Source organism: Callorhinchus milii, unplaced genomic scaffold (genome assembly GCF_018977255.1).
Source record: "Callorhinchus milii isolate IMCB2004 unplaced genomic scaffold, IMCB_Cmil_1.0 Scaffold2, whole genome shotgun sequence".
Lineage (NCBI taxonomy): Eukaryota > Metazoa > Chordata > Chondrichthyes > Chimaeriformes > Callorhinchidae > Callorhinchus > Callorhinchus milii.
This window is the reverse complement of record NW_024704743.1, coordinates 107,979,203-107,994,218: the sequence shown is the minus strand read 5'-3', so window position 1 is coordinate 107,994,218 and position 15,016 is coordinate 107,979,203. Positions and strand designations below refer to the sequence as shown.

The following is a 15,016-nucleotide window of genomic DNA, read 5'->3' as shown; positions in this document are numbered from 1 at the left end:
AGTGTACAGTGACTTTAAAACAAGAAAAGTGAGCAGGTATGTAGCTGAAGTGATCGAGTGTAAGTCACAAGGATTGAAGCCGGTTCAGCAAATATCTATAATTAGGCACCTGATTTAAGAAAAGGTACTACAGGAATGTTCACACTCGAAGGAAGGCTTATAGGAGTAATAACAATAGTAATTCCTACATTTGATATAACATGTTTCATGTCAGGAGGATATCTTCAAGCATTTCTCAGGATGTACTGCAAAATGGAGTGACTGTATTTTGTAGGGGAAGTATTCAAAGGGTGTAGGTAAACTGAACCCTAATTTGTTTAACGTTGTTGTTCCGAAATTCAGCAAAGGGCAAGTGAACAGATTATTTCTGTAGAGAATGTAGGGTGTGGATCTTAAGAACTACCCAGGAGGGTGGCAGAGGCAGAGTGTATCAGCAAATTCAAGAGGGGGTAAAAGCTGGCTAGCTGACAATCATGGTTGAGTTGCATAGAGTATATGTGCGTGCTTTTATCTTGTAACCAACCAGATGGACCTGAGTGATCTTTTTCTCAATCTATAAGCCAAGGTGGTGGTTGCTGGCAGAGATTCAACTTGACAGGTGCACACCACAGCTGAGCCTAATTCTCTCCACACCTGATGTTCACACACGCAGAGAGGGGCACTGAATAACAACAAGAGCAGGAATGATGACTTGTATTTTAATTTAAATGATGTTTGTATTTTATCTTTGCCTTTCACTTGTCCAGCGACACTGGTGGCAATTCTAGTCCCTTTTGTTGCTACCCTAACTGAGACTGGCAAGCTGACGACAAGCAATGTTTGAGGCTTGAACCTTCCTAGTATGCTTGGCACTGCTCCAGATCCAGTTGTACGTTCACCCAACAAAATATTAGGGGAGGAATTCTAGCTTGTTTTTAAAATGTTTTTAAAATCTTATAACTATGCAAACACCAAGACGTTTCGAGAGCACCTTTTTAATAGCTTGTTCTTTCCTTTCCAAAATGTTTCAGCAACTATTTTACATTCATACAATGCCTTTCACATCGAGAGGACGTCTCAAAGTGCTTCAAAGAATCGTCTGAGAGCCTGAGTTGAGAGTGGGGAGAGCTTAGAGGGGAAGAAAGGTGACCAAATACGGGGTTGGAAAGAAATGGGCTTTAAAGATGGGAATGGCGGAGGCGAGGGTGAGATAGAGAGACCAGAATGACCGAAACCTCACACACAGATGCTTGAGTTGGAGAGTTGTGTGTTTTTTTAAAAAAAAAGAAAATTGAACCTCCCAATTGTGAATCGATCCATTTGAGATTTCTAGTTATCCTTTATCTCAAATGTTTTCCATTGTTATTTTACAGAAGAGCAGCTTGGAGACACTGATTCACAAGAGGAGCCAGCTGTAGGTATGTTGAAGTATCATCCCTCGCACAAAAGAGATTTTCTTTTCTCCAATGCTTTTCTCTTTAATTCCTTGTTCTCTCCTCCCAGGCCACCCACCACTCTTCTCTTCCCCTCCCTCTTCTCTCTTTCCGCCTCCCATGATGTTTGATTTTATTTTCCTTCTGCTGGGATAAGTTTCCAGTGACACGCTCTGGTACCTCGCCGATAGCCATTGATTGGTTCATGAGCCTTGAATGTTGGAGTTCATTGAACTGTGCGTGGAGGCGGTGGGAGTGGGGAATGTATCACAGTTTAGTCTGATCTTGTAGTAACCAAAATTCACACGCACGCATCTCCCAGTGGGATTTCTGAAGCTCTCAAATTATCATGGATTTATTAGTCACATTCAGTGAAAATGTTTGTATTGATATTTTGCTCTCTTAAAGCAGCACAAACTGTATCTCTTTGTTAGAATCAAAGTTGAGGGATCACAGTGGGTTATAACTGAGCAAGATGTCTATCCCATCTGTCTAGGTTGCACTTGAAGTCAGCAAGAGACTGCTACATAAAATATCATCTCATCTCGGATCCTTTATTTACCCCCCCCACCTTGTTAAATTAAATTAACTACATTTAATACTGTGGAATCAAGCTCAGAAGAGGGAAAGTGAACAGACAGTTTAGATTTAACTACTTTAAACTAACAGTAGTGGATATGAGAAATAGACCAGCCAGGGAGGCAGATTGTATCAGCTGATTCAGGCGCGAAAACCAGAAAGCTATTTGGCAAATAAATCAATTGAGTGCATGAGGGAGAGAGAGTAGTGTAGTTATAAATGGTGTAACAAGAGAGAGTAGTCTAGTATATTATATTGGAGTCTAGTATGTATACTAGTGAGAGAGAGTGGCCAAGCTGTGAAAGAGTAGTGTAGCATTATTATCTTTTCCTTTTTGGAACTGTCTAGATGGACTATAAATGGTATTATATGGTTCCTCTGCCACTGTGACAAACTCTTGTATTTACATAGCACCCTTCACAGTAAGTCATGTCTCAGAGCACTTTACAACAACAACAAGATTGCATTTATAGAGCGCCTTTCAGGTCGGGAGGACGTCCCAAGGCGCTGGACAGTTGGGTCGGGACCCGAGCAGGGAGGAAATGATCAGGGTGAGGGGGGGAAGCGAGGGAGCGACTGATACTGTGAGACGGTGGGTGGGACAGGGAGGTGAAATGTGCCAAGTTTTTAGGTGGTTTGTGAAGACAAATCAAGAGGGGTTAAGACTGAGTGGTGGAAGAATGGAGTTCTTCATGGGGGTGGGGATGGGGGAAATAATGCCTGAAGGCTTAGTTGTTGATGGTGGATGTGGCAGTGGGATATTTAGCAGGCTGAGTTTGCAGGTTAGAGGGGTGAGCAGGAGAGAAAGGCCGGGACAATATCAACGTTAGAGAGGAACAAAGGTATGAAGGGTTTGAAGGTTAGTGTGAGGATCTTGGTAAAGATGAAAGTAGCAGAGGTTTGGATGAGCTGGAGCTTATGAATATTAGAGGTGGTGAGTCTGGCAAAGAGGGTGTTTACACATCCTTCAGGAGTGTCTGAGGGTCTTGGCAGCATTGGGCATGAGGTAGGGACAGAGCTGGGTGATTTGGCGAAGCTGCACAAGAGCATTCTTGATCAAGGGCCTTGGTTGGGGGGAAGGAAGAAAGAACTCATCTGTTTCCATTCAATGGTGAGTCTCAAACTAGGTTTAAATTTAAGATAGCCAGTAGTAGACCTAACTGGAAGTTTAGGAGGAACTTCTTCATGCAGAGGGTGGTTAGAATATGGAACTTGCTGCTGGAAACTGGTTGAAACAAATAAAATCAATGTATTTAAGAGAAAATGTGATGCATACATGGGGGGAGAAAGGAATAAAGGGAAGTAGGAGAGGTGATTAGGACAAGTAGGAGCTCGGGTGGAGTATTAATATAGCATAGTAGGTCCAAAGGCTCTGTTTCCACTCCCTAGCATTATCATATATGTAACATACATTTCCTCCTTTTAGATATTGTTTCATTTTTAAAAATTCTTCTTTTATGTACTTGTCACAGAGACCATTTCGCCATCAAAAATTGAGGACAAGCCATTAGGTATTTAGATTTTTTTATTTCCATTGGTTTTCTCTGTTTATTACACACAAACAGAAATTCTGAAACAAGTAAATTGTCCTTTCAAATGTGCACCTCTTGCAAATGTTTTTTAATATGTGAGAAGATTATTTAAAAAAAAGATTTTAAAGTCTAGTTTTGCGGGACAAGACTTCCCTTATAGTGTTAACATTTCGATGATTTAATTTCTGTTCGGTACCAAAGTTTCCTGTTGTTTCAGTCATTGCCTTTGTTAGTAATCTAGGGTTACTATATTTAATCAATAATTCCTAATCACTTCATTGCACTGTATCATTTCTCATGATTAGCAAAACCACAGCACTTAAAGGCATCTGACGTTGTAGATCTGTGTAATTTATTGTACTTGTACCAGGAAAATCAAAAAAGAAAACCTTTAGTAATAAGTAAGGGAGTTGGAGCTTTCCTGGTTTGTCTATGTTTGATTTTCTGTACCAATTGTATTCAGCCTGGGCTGTATATATATCCAAGGCTAGTGCTGAAATCCAGTCATTTCCAGCAAGTGCATTGCGCAGAGAGTGGGAGCAGGTATCTGTCTTTCTGGGTTCTAACTACTGTGAGCATTGCTGCCCATTATTTCTGGGTAATATTGTATCCTGTAACATGTCACACTATATAGAAAAACACTGCTATGAAGTTAGTTTAATATCCGTTTGATTTCTGGAATTGAAATCTAGGTCATTGCTGGAGATTGGGTCGATATTTTAATATATTATATTAATATTAATATTTATTTTAAACTGGTTTCTCTTCGTAAGGTGAACAATAGTAATTCGCAGTTAACAACTATTCAGTGCAGATTGCCCTTCCTTATGATGAGCTTTAAAATGTTGAATAAGTTTGATTAGGCTATTTTTACTGATGTCAGTAACAATGGCACACATTCAAAATAAAAAGTGGGGTAGAGCAATTGATTTTACACATTGTTAATGTCGAATGACTCACCATAAATGGGTTTGAAGCTGAGTTCGTGAATAGCATTTAATAGAGAATTGGATAAATACTTGATGAAACATATTAAAAGGTGTGGAAAGAGTTGGAGACTGAGATTATTGTGGGGGAGATAACACCAGCACAGACCATAATGAGCCAAGTAATCTCAAAGAGAAAGAAATAATAGAGAAGGAAATAGAAAGAATGTACTTTGTTTCAAAAGTATATCCACCAGGCCAAATAAATGCTGGAAAATGTGCAGGTGGATGCTGGGTGAAAGCAGGATCTCTTAGCTCTTATGCGCTCCACGGTTGACTATCTTGCTGATACTCACTGACTGGTCCCAGAGCTCAAGGACGACTGTTGGGGAAGGTGTCGGAGGGATGTTGGCACTTGTGGAACTAGAACAACAACCGCTTGCATTTATATAGTGCCCTTCATGCGGGTAGCATCTTGGAGTGCTTAGCATTGGTGTGGCTTGATGCCAAGCCGGACAGAAAGTGCCAAAGTAATAGTCGAAGAGGAAAATCTTTAGGTGTGATTTGAAAACGGGCAGAGAGGCAGCAAGACTGGTTGGGTGAGGTGCTGGTGGGATGTTGGCATTCAAGGAATGCCAGCGATTCTGAGCATAGTGGCTGAAGACTCAACCACCAATTGTGGAGCGGAGGGGATGAGTGATGTGCAGCGGTCCCATGCGCCTGAGTGAAAGTGGCAGGTAGAGGAGTGCGGAGTAAGCAGATCAGAGAGTTGAGGTGTCAGGGCGTGAAGAGATTTGAAAATGAGAATGAGGATCTTGAAATCGATCCGTTCTACAACAGGGAGCCAGTGAAGCCTGGCAAGAACTGGGGTGATGGGGGTACGGAGGCGACACCCCCAGCAAGATTCTTTAGCATCTTCAGGAGGGGAAGAAATTGGTTTAGAAATATACTCTTGAGCATCTTTATGCATTTTCAGAAGCTAATGCGAATTAAGAAATATTCAGTATTGAGAAACTTAAATGCTGCTATCTGGACTTTTATAGTCTTCTGGGCTTTGCAGCAAGTTTAACTTCATTGGCATTAACCATCATATACAGGACTACAAAAGTGGTTATGGTTGGCGCTTGCCTTGCGAGAAGACCTGGGTTCAATTCCCAGGCAGGACGAAACCTCAGGCAAGTTTCCTGACTCCACATGTCTCTATTTACCTAACAGTAATTAGGTAACAGTTTGTTAATCGATTGGTGGGTCGTTTAACAGTGATAATAATCACTGCCAAAAGAAAAATGTGGTCACTTAATCCACAACTGATTGTGGGACACTGCTGTGCGCAATTGGCTGCCACGTTTCACCCACAAAATACATAGTTGATCCACCATACAATACATTCTGTGAAGCGCATTGAGACGTCTCATCAACGTGAAAAGGGGCTATAATCAAATGCAAGGATTATTATTTAACCTTTATCTCAGAGTGGTGAGTTCAAATTATAGCCATAAAAATCTGCGCAGGGACTCACAGAAGGTGAGTTTTTGCTTTGTAGCATGTGGAATTATATTTGCTGCAGCTCCTACGCATGTCAATATAGACCAGGTGGTGTGCGCTTACAACCCAATTAAACTCTTTTACAAAACAATCCCATTATTTTCCTTCGGGGCCAGTCAGTGCCGCACTGATTTAATCCCATTTGGAAATGAGCAAGAGCATTAATTACAGCTGCCGACTCCAGCAATTTCAATTCCGCATTCTTTTGATGACTTAATTGAAGTCGCTTTTTCCAATACTCGGCAAAGCCACATATTCTTGCCGAACGGGTTTTCTTTTGGAAAAAGAAAAGTTCTGAATGTTTTTTTTTGCCAGGAGCTAGAATTCTAGAATTTCACCAAACAGGAGATTGTGGTTGTGCTACCTCTCTGAAGGAGCTTTCCAATCAGTACCTCTTCTCAGCCTTTTTTCTAGCTCAGCTGGCAGCAGTCTTGCCTCAGAGTCAGAAGGATTTACTCTAAAGTCTAGTGACTGTATTTTGTAGGTGATTATGGCCACTAATTTGCACAGGCAATGTTCCACAAACAGCCATGAAGTGAGTGACTGATTTACTTAGGGTATCGTTGGGCAGGACACTGGGAAAAGTCCCTTCTCTTTTTGAACCCAGCTTTTTTCTGCGGGCAGAGCACATGCCAACGCCATGCTGAGCAGCCTCCTAACCTTCAGGGCCAGGGATATTGACTTTGACTCAGTTTGAGACCTGTGAGCAGAAGATAGCTTATTTGGCCAGTATTGGCATTGTGATTACATTTAGCTGAAAATTCCAGTTTGCCAGACCAGTTCCCTCTCCCCCCTCCCCATTAGGTTTAGCTATCTAAGGTTTAATGTAGTTTCCATTGGATCTTTAATGTCTTTTTGATCAGGCAAGTGGCATCTTGGTTTAACATCAAACCATTGTTTTAGTGTCGCTCTTTGTAGCTCCAGTGAAGCCATCCATCTTGACCCCTATTTCCATCTCTTTCCCACACCCTTCCTCCACATTTGTTCATCTTAGTCCTTTTTAAAGGCCCATTGACCCTGCTCACAGCTGTGGCATTGGGCAACATTTAATAACAAGCATTAAGGAGATGATGCACTTGACAATGGAGGGCAGATTTGTCTGTGGTAAAAGCTTGTGATTTCATCCCCTATTTTGAAGTTTGTGTAAAAGTGCTGTAAAGAATAAAGCCACAGCACCAGCCTAAGCACTGCTTGAAAAATCCAATGCACACCAGTAAGGAGTGTCCTCTTAAAAATCCTTCCATTGAAATCCTCAGCTGTCAAAAAGTATTTTGTGAGCTCATGGTGTATCATCCTATGTGTACTCATCTAGAAAAGCAGAGCATTTGTGAAGAACATGAAGCAAGCTTGACTTAGTCTGGCATCTCGCTTTCCAAAATAATTCTTGAACTTTCTGCTCCTTCCTAAGTCCCCAAACATAAACATTGACAGCAGGCAAGTCCTGTGGCAGAGCAGAGATGTCATTTGTGTACAGGAGCAAACTGCGTCTCTCACTCAACCCAGCTGGGGAATTGCTAAGAATGATAAAGCGAATCTGGATATAAAAGTGGAAAAATGTCCACTTTTTAAGAACAAATTTCTTAGCAATCCATGAATATTTTAACACTCTTAAAGGGATTTCCAGAAGGCTGCTGAAATACATAAGAGACTGGTTAAGTACCTGACAGAGCAAGATCCACCAAGTGCCATCAATTCATTTTGGTATTAGAAATGAAATGCTATAGCTTTATTGTCAATAAAACTTCCAATGTCAGTGGCCCCATTTGGTATATCTAACCCAGGAGGTGATGCTATATTACCGTGTCTGATGGCTTTATTCATTCTATTTTATGAATTGTAACATGTTCATCTGTGCATTGATTCATGATTAATGGAAGTCTATGATAAATCAAAACAAAGCTTAAAATCAGACAGAGAGCCATGCATGCTTTTATTTTTCCATTCCCTGTGTTTCAGCTTTGTTAGCTAGAAGAATGTGCAAAGTATTCAACAGCATTAAGTTGTTTTTCTGTCTTAAAAAGGGGAAATTGAACGATGGGTGGGGTGGGGGTGTGCGAGTAGGAGGAGAAAGGGGAGAAGATAGAAGTTTGATGACAACTGTTTACTTGGTGATTGTGGTTTGTGGTGCACGGACATGTCATTTTATCAAGTGTTGTTCAGGAAGGAAAAAATACTGTTATTTTTACATGGTGATGATCTATTTCAAATGATAGGAGATGCATTGTGCTCTGTTTAATGTCCTTGTGTTCTCCGAACATGAACTAACACCAGCTGATTTGCCGTTTGTGTGTGTGTGTGTTCACGCATGAAGACCATGCCCCTCCACGTTGCCCTCTGCCATGCTTCACCTGTTTGCATACTTTCATAAAACCTTGACAATGAATGGAGCTGAGGGAGATTGATGTCTTGATTCACCCAAGATTAGAAGCCCATTATTCACTCCTGCCAATGCAGTGGTTTTGATGTTTCTTGGATGATCCCTTCTTTAAACTAGAAAAAAATGAACTTGCTCGTCTGCTATTTCTGGCACATTCCATGTAGTTGACTGATCTTGGGAGTACTTGAGCTTCTCCCCCCCCCCACCCCGCCATTCAAAACAGCTGTAGTGAAACCTGCCAAGATTTTGTTCTGCATTGAAAGTTAAAGCTCCATGAGATTTCGTTGAGGTATTTTTATTTTACCGAGAAGCGTCCAATGTTTTATTCCCTACATTTGGTATAGCACGCTTCACATTGGTCATGGCAAAGCACTTCACAGGATATGCTGTGGATAGTAATGACTGTATTTTGTAGGCAGCAGCCAGTTTGCACACACCGATGTCCCACAAACAGTCATGAAGTGAATGATTAATTTTATTTGGGGGACTGTTGGCCAGGACACCGGGACAAAATCCCTTCACTTTTTGAATAGAGCCATGGGATCTTTAATGTCTGCCTGAATGGGCAAATAGGACATCAGTTTAACATCTCATCCGAAGGATGACACCTTGTACATTGTAGCACATCCCCATCACTGCACTGGAGTGTCAGCCCTCACTATGATTTCAAAGTCCCGCTTGGGTCTTGAACCCACAATCTTCTGACTCAGAGGCGAGAGTTTCAGAAGGTAAGCATCTTTATTCTGTGAGATCCATTGCATAGAAATAACCTTTGTTTGTATTTGTGGATTCGGCCTCTCATTACAGCCTGTCTGCATGCTTGCTTCTAACTGCCCTGTTACTCACTCAGCTGGTCTGGAGGTTGCTTTGTCTGTTTTTGCTAATGAATGTTTGGTTTAGGTATATTTGTAGAGAAGCACAACACCAAATGGCAAATCTCTTACCAAAGTGTAAGCTTAAAGATCTTCATTATTCGTGTATCTAATTCCAATAGTGTTACAGAATTACGTCTGAGGGAGGCTAACTTCCGTACTATTTTAAGGCTGCAGGTATGTGAACAGTGTTTGTGTCCTTGGTTTTTTAAAAAATCCAGTATTAATGTAGTTGAGGGCTTAAAAAATGAATTACAAAAAAAATATTTTCTGAAAATGATCAGGATTGTTTTTATGTTGATAAATATTCAAGTAATGATTGTGATCGATTTTTTGTTTATTTTGTCAAGTATAATGTGTTTTTTAAGCACCCTGTTACACGTACTCAAGCAAAGAAGTTTAGTCAATTTGATTGAGTTTGAAATTTACATCCAAGATTATTCAGAAACCTTGTGTGGGCATCTGAAAACCATTTACAAAAACTTCTTACAACTAAGTGTTGACAAGACGAAAGCCATACTCTCTGGCTCCCGTCAATGTCTTCTATCCTGTGCCTCAGACTATCTCCTCAGCCTCACCGAACCACTGCGCAACCTAGGCGTCTGTTTCAGCCCACAGCCGTCCTTTCTTCCCCACATTCGGTCTCTGACCAGGTCTGCCTTCCTCCACCTCCGCCACATTGCCCGGCTCAGACCACACCTTACCCCAGATGCAGCTGAAACACTCGTCCATGCGTTCGTCACCTCCCAGCTCGAATTTTCAAATGCCCTCTTTGCTGATCTCCCCAACTCCACCATGCACAGGATCCAGCTGATCCAAAACTCTGTCACCCACATACTCAGCCGCACTAGACTCCGTAGCCCCATCACACCAGTTCTAGCCAGCCTCCACTGGCTTTCTATTGCCGAACAGATCGATTTCAACAAAAACAACTTGGATTTATATGGCGCCCTCCACGCTGGACGGTGCCTCAGGGCGCTTTACAGTAACGGATCTCAGGACCGAGCCGGGGGGGGGGTGAAGGTGACCAAAGGCGCGGTCGAAAAGAAAGGTCTTCAACAGAGACCTGAAAATGAAATGTTCAAGATCCCCTCACTCGTTTTCAAATCCCTTCATGCCCTGGCACCTCCCTACCTCTTCAATCTGCTTAACTCACAACCTACTGCCTCCGCTCAACTGTTTTCGGCCGTTTGCATGTCCCTCGTGCCCTCCGTTCCATCATCGCGGCCGTGCCCTCAGCCACTATGCCCCAAAACTCTGGAACACTCTTCCTCTATCCCTGCACCTTGCCCCTTCCTTATCCATCTTCAGATTGCGTCTGAAGACCTTCCTCTTCGACTGTGCCGACTGTCACCTACCCTCGGCTCGGTGTTGTACTCTCTTGCTATCAAGCGCTCACCCTGCGTGAGCGGCGGTATAAATGCAAGTTGTAATTAAAATAATAATCCTTGCATTTGATACAGCGCATTTTACATCAGGAGACGTCCCAAAGCGCTTCAGAGGATTTACTGTGAAGTGGAGTGACTTGTCTATTTGTGGGCAAACGTGGGAACCAATTTGTGCACAGCAATGTCCCACAACAGCCGTGAAGTGAATGATCAATTTTTATTTTGGCGAATGTTGGCTTGGCCAAGGGGAGAAACTCACTTTTCTTTAAGCATTCTCCTGAACAGGAAGACGGGACCTCGATTTAAGGTCTCATCAGACTGTATCTCCAACAATGCAACAGCCCCCAGCACTTCACTGACACTAGAGCGTCTGCATGGACTATATCAGACAATCGTCTGACTCAGAGGCGAGAATACTACCATTGAAACAAAAGGCAGTATCTCGCTGTTGTCTCACTGTCAATAGAGTTCCTCTGATAAATTAGTGCTTGTTGATGCAGTGAAAGCGACCGTTTCTCACTAACACCTGATGAGTTGTTTAACCAGGATTTCAGATTGCAGCTGAACTTAACATTGGCTTCTTCTTATCAGACACCCAAGTTTGCATTTTAAACACATTGCATCTTTAAGGCTTTGTATAATGGAGACATTTTGCATTGCGTCAATAATGCACTTCAGAAAACCATGTGCAAACAAAAAGAAAAGACTTTTCTGTTTGATCCAAGTTGCAGCAATTTTTTGACCATTGATTTTTTTTTACTAAGATTGGGCTGACTTTTGGTAATTTATCCATTTTTTGCAACTGCTGAAAGCCGCACCTTTCAGTATGTAATAATAATAATCCTTACATTTGATATTGCGCCTTATCGTGTCGTTGAGATGTCTCAAAGCGGTTCACAGGATACACTATGTATGGCTAAACAGTTACTTAATCGTAATATGTGGGTAAGGACCATGGTGCAGGATGGGTCAGTTAGATGACAAGATTTTCTGTTCTTTGAAAAGTTTAAACCACAGCCTAATGCAGTCCTTTTGACATAGTCACAGATCGAACCTCACAAATTCTAATTGCTGTGTCAAGCGGGTGTTAATTCTACCTGTAGTGTTATTTCTTAATGTAACAATGGTCTTGAATGTAAAATAACAAAGTTCTACTCTTATATGCTCCTAATGTTGTATACTATTCAGTGGAGTATGTGCCTTCAGAATCTTATTGGAAAGGATGTCTAGAGTTTACTCCCAATGAAATGGATTTATCAATCAAAGGGTGTTGCTATTTGATTAGCTTTCATTCTGGATGGGAATTTGTAATGTTATGATAAATATTTTTAAATATTGAATAAAAATAATCTTTGCATTTGATGTAGTAAGTCAGCTTGGCTCAGTTGGTAGCACTCTTGCCTCCAAGTGAGAAGGTTGTGGGTTTGAGTCTCATGTTGGGACTTTGTGCTCACATAGTCTTGATCGGGAGGGTCCAGGTTGTGTTGCTTTAGGTGCCCTCCTTTTGAAGGGACGTTAACCCGAAGTCCTGCCTATTCTGGTGAACATTAAAGATTCCGTGGTATTATTTGAAAACAAAGGAGTTTATCCTGTAATCCTGGTCAACAATCTCCCAGATAAAATTGGTCAGTGACCTTGCTTTACTGTAAATACTGTAAAGCTCTTTGAGACATCCTCCTGACATGAAGTGGAGTCCTGTATTGTGGAGTCCTGTAGCTCAGTGGTTAGAGCACTCACTTTGCAAGCGAGAGACCTGAGTTCAATTCCAGGCAGAGGGCGAAACCTTGGGCAAGTTTTCTTACTCCACACAGAGCCTAATAATAATCCCTCCAAAACCAAAAACAATAATAAAATTGGTCATTTTCAATCTACGACTGTTCGTGGGACATTGCTGTGTGCAATTGGCTGCCGCGTTCGCCCACAAATATAGTCAATTCACTTTACAGTGTGTTCTGTGAAGCGCTTTGGGACGTCCTCCCGACGTGAAAAGCGCTATATCAAATGCAAGGATTATTATGAAAGGGACTATATCAAATGCAAGAATTATTATTATTTGTGAAGTAAGTTCTATCAGAAGGTTAAACACCACAATGCCCCTTGCCAAATCAACAAGATCAAGAATGGTCTAAGGTGCAGATTAATACGATGCATCTCAGAATGCTAATCAATCAATTCCGCTGTTGTCTGTCAGGGCATTTAATTTAAACATTTGTGTTTTACAGATCTTTAACTCATCACAGAGACTTCAAACACAAATGGACCAGGCCACTCTACATTCCACTAAGATGACTTTTTTTGTGTGTTTTTCTTGTTGAAGCAAATGGTGTCCGACCTCTGGGATCGAAGATAATGTGATTTGGGCAAAAAAACACTGATTTGTGGATTTTTTTTTGCTGCCTCCCCCACCCACCCCCCTACCGCATTGTGTTTTTAAAGTGTGTGTGCGTGTTTTTTTTAAAAAATATAACAAAGTTCTAGTACGCTTTTTTGAATTATGTAAGGTGCATAGTATTTTTTTTTGCTTTACAAACTTGAAACTAAAAGGATTGCTCTTGAGGGAGCAGGCACAGACGCAATGGGCTGAATGGCTCTCTTCTGTGAAGTAAATTTCTATGCTTCTAAAGCTAATTAGGTGACAGTAACAAGTGTAGTGGTGGATAATCAGTGAGAAATCTATTAATCAGTCTGCTGTGTGTTCTCAAAAAGAAGTCTGTTCTCAAACACTGATGAGGAATTAACTTACACAAAGATAATATATAAGTTAAAATGAAAAATTTAATAACCATGTGTAAATGATTTTTATTTTTAATAAGCAGATGGCAGAGTGGACTTCGCTGAGTAGATGCAGTAAATTTTAAGATTCCATGTGAGCAAGGTGTGACCATTTAGCAGAAGAAATGCAGACGTTTAAACCTTTTACTTTTTTTTTGGAAAGCAGGTTGAAGCAACGATTTTTTTTTATGTTCAAGTAACAAATTTGGTATCAGTGCTAAGCTGTAATCTTTTTCTGTGGCATGTGTGGAATGTACCTGCCAAGACCTTGGTGTGAAGGCGATTCATTCAGATCTGCACTGACCTTTGTATAAAAAGTGGTTACAATAATGGCAGGGAGTTTTTACTAGAACACTATTTTCAGTAAGAAATTGGAGTGTGTTTTTCTTAAAACAAAATTTTTCAACGGAACTGTGATGAATTGTCAGACTTAGCAATAACTGCCCTTAACTGTGATGTACTATCATCTGTGTATGACTTTTTAAAGTAGCCTTGTGACTGAAAGTGGACAAGCATTAGTCGTAGCTCTTCTCATTTTTATGTAAAGTATTGAATTTTTTTTAAAAAAAGCCATAAAGTTCAAAAGGGTGTGGGATATTTGGGAAAGGAGATGGTTTAGTTTTTAAAAAGACGCAAGCAAAGGAGGTTGATCTTATCCAAGGTTAGGGTTATGTCACACTATCAGTGTGGTTCGTTTATTTTATCGATTGTTCTCAGCTCCCAGACAGCCAAATTGACGTAGAATATGACACATGCACTAACTGACTTTAAACTAGTCTTCGTCAATGCCATGCTGAGTAAAGGAAATTTTGCTTTTACAATTAATGTCATTTTTATTTTGTTGCATGAAATGTGGATACAAATCCTGTTGTCTTTGGGAATGTCACTTGTCAGCAATAAAACTTCCTCAAAATACTTAAGCGAGTTGTTGTTTTTTTTAAAAAAAATTAAAATACGGATTTTGATCAAGTTAAAATGTGAAATGTTTTAATCTTTTACTCTTTGGAAATGGTTGTGAAGAATTTGTTTTAGATCCAGTGCACATTCACTGGCTACAGCTGTTGTGTGAGTGCGAGGGTGAATGTTGCAGAATCATGGTGTGAAGCGTTCTTGTATCTATGATTATGTGTGCAATCGTGTCCTTCTATGTTATGCTTATGTGCAACGCTGTTTTACGTACAATTTTCTCGATGCTGCAATTTATGTTGAAAGATGCCTGTAAAAAAATCATTATTCTTAAATAAGCAGTGTGGATTGACGTTCCTTCAGAAAATGATGCATTTATTCTCTGTTTAATCTCAGTTCCATAAATAGAATATACAATACAAATATATGCATATATTTACACACACAAGTATATTTGCCCAATGTGTTGGGTACCTATTTATAATACTGTTTAATATGTACATTTTTTTAAAATGCAGAGTCAGGTAAATAGTTTCATCTTCTATATCCCTCTATAGATATTGATCACAAACCATTAAGAACAAAACATCCTCACACGGCCTGAATGTTTGCAGTTTTATTTATTAGTTTATTGCTGTTTCTTAATTTCATAGTAGCCTCGGATCTAAGTGCTCCCACACTCTATCCGGTGTGAAGGGCGCTATATA

General features: G+C 40.6%; 1 protein-coding gene across 1 annotated transcript in view; it reads left to right on the top strand.

Moving 5' to 3' along the window:
• unm_hu7910 (un-named hu7910) overlaps positions 1–14,318 on the top strand; it is a 41,193-nt gene extending 26,875 nt beyond the window's left edge. Inside the window, exons 20-22 of the mRNA XM_042331677.1 lie at positions 1,353–1,397; positions 3,464–3,502; positions 12,854–14,318. Coding sequence (XP_042187611.1) covers positions 1,353–1,397; positions 3,464–3,502; positions 12,854–12,861 — 92 coding nt within the window. The 3' untranslated portion in view covers positions 12,862–14,318. The remainder of the gene's footprint in view (positions 1–1,352; positions 1,398–3,463; positions 3,503–12,853) is intronic.
• The last annotated feature ends 698 nt before the right edge of the window (positions 14,319–15,016 follow it).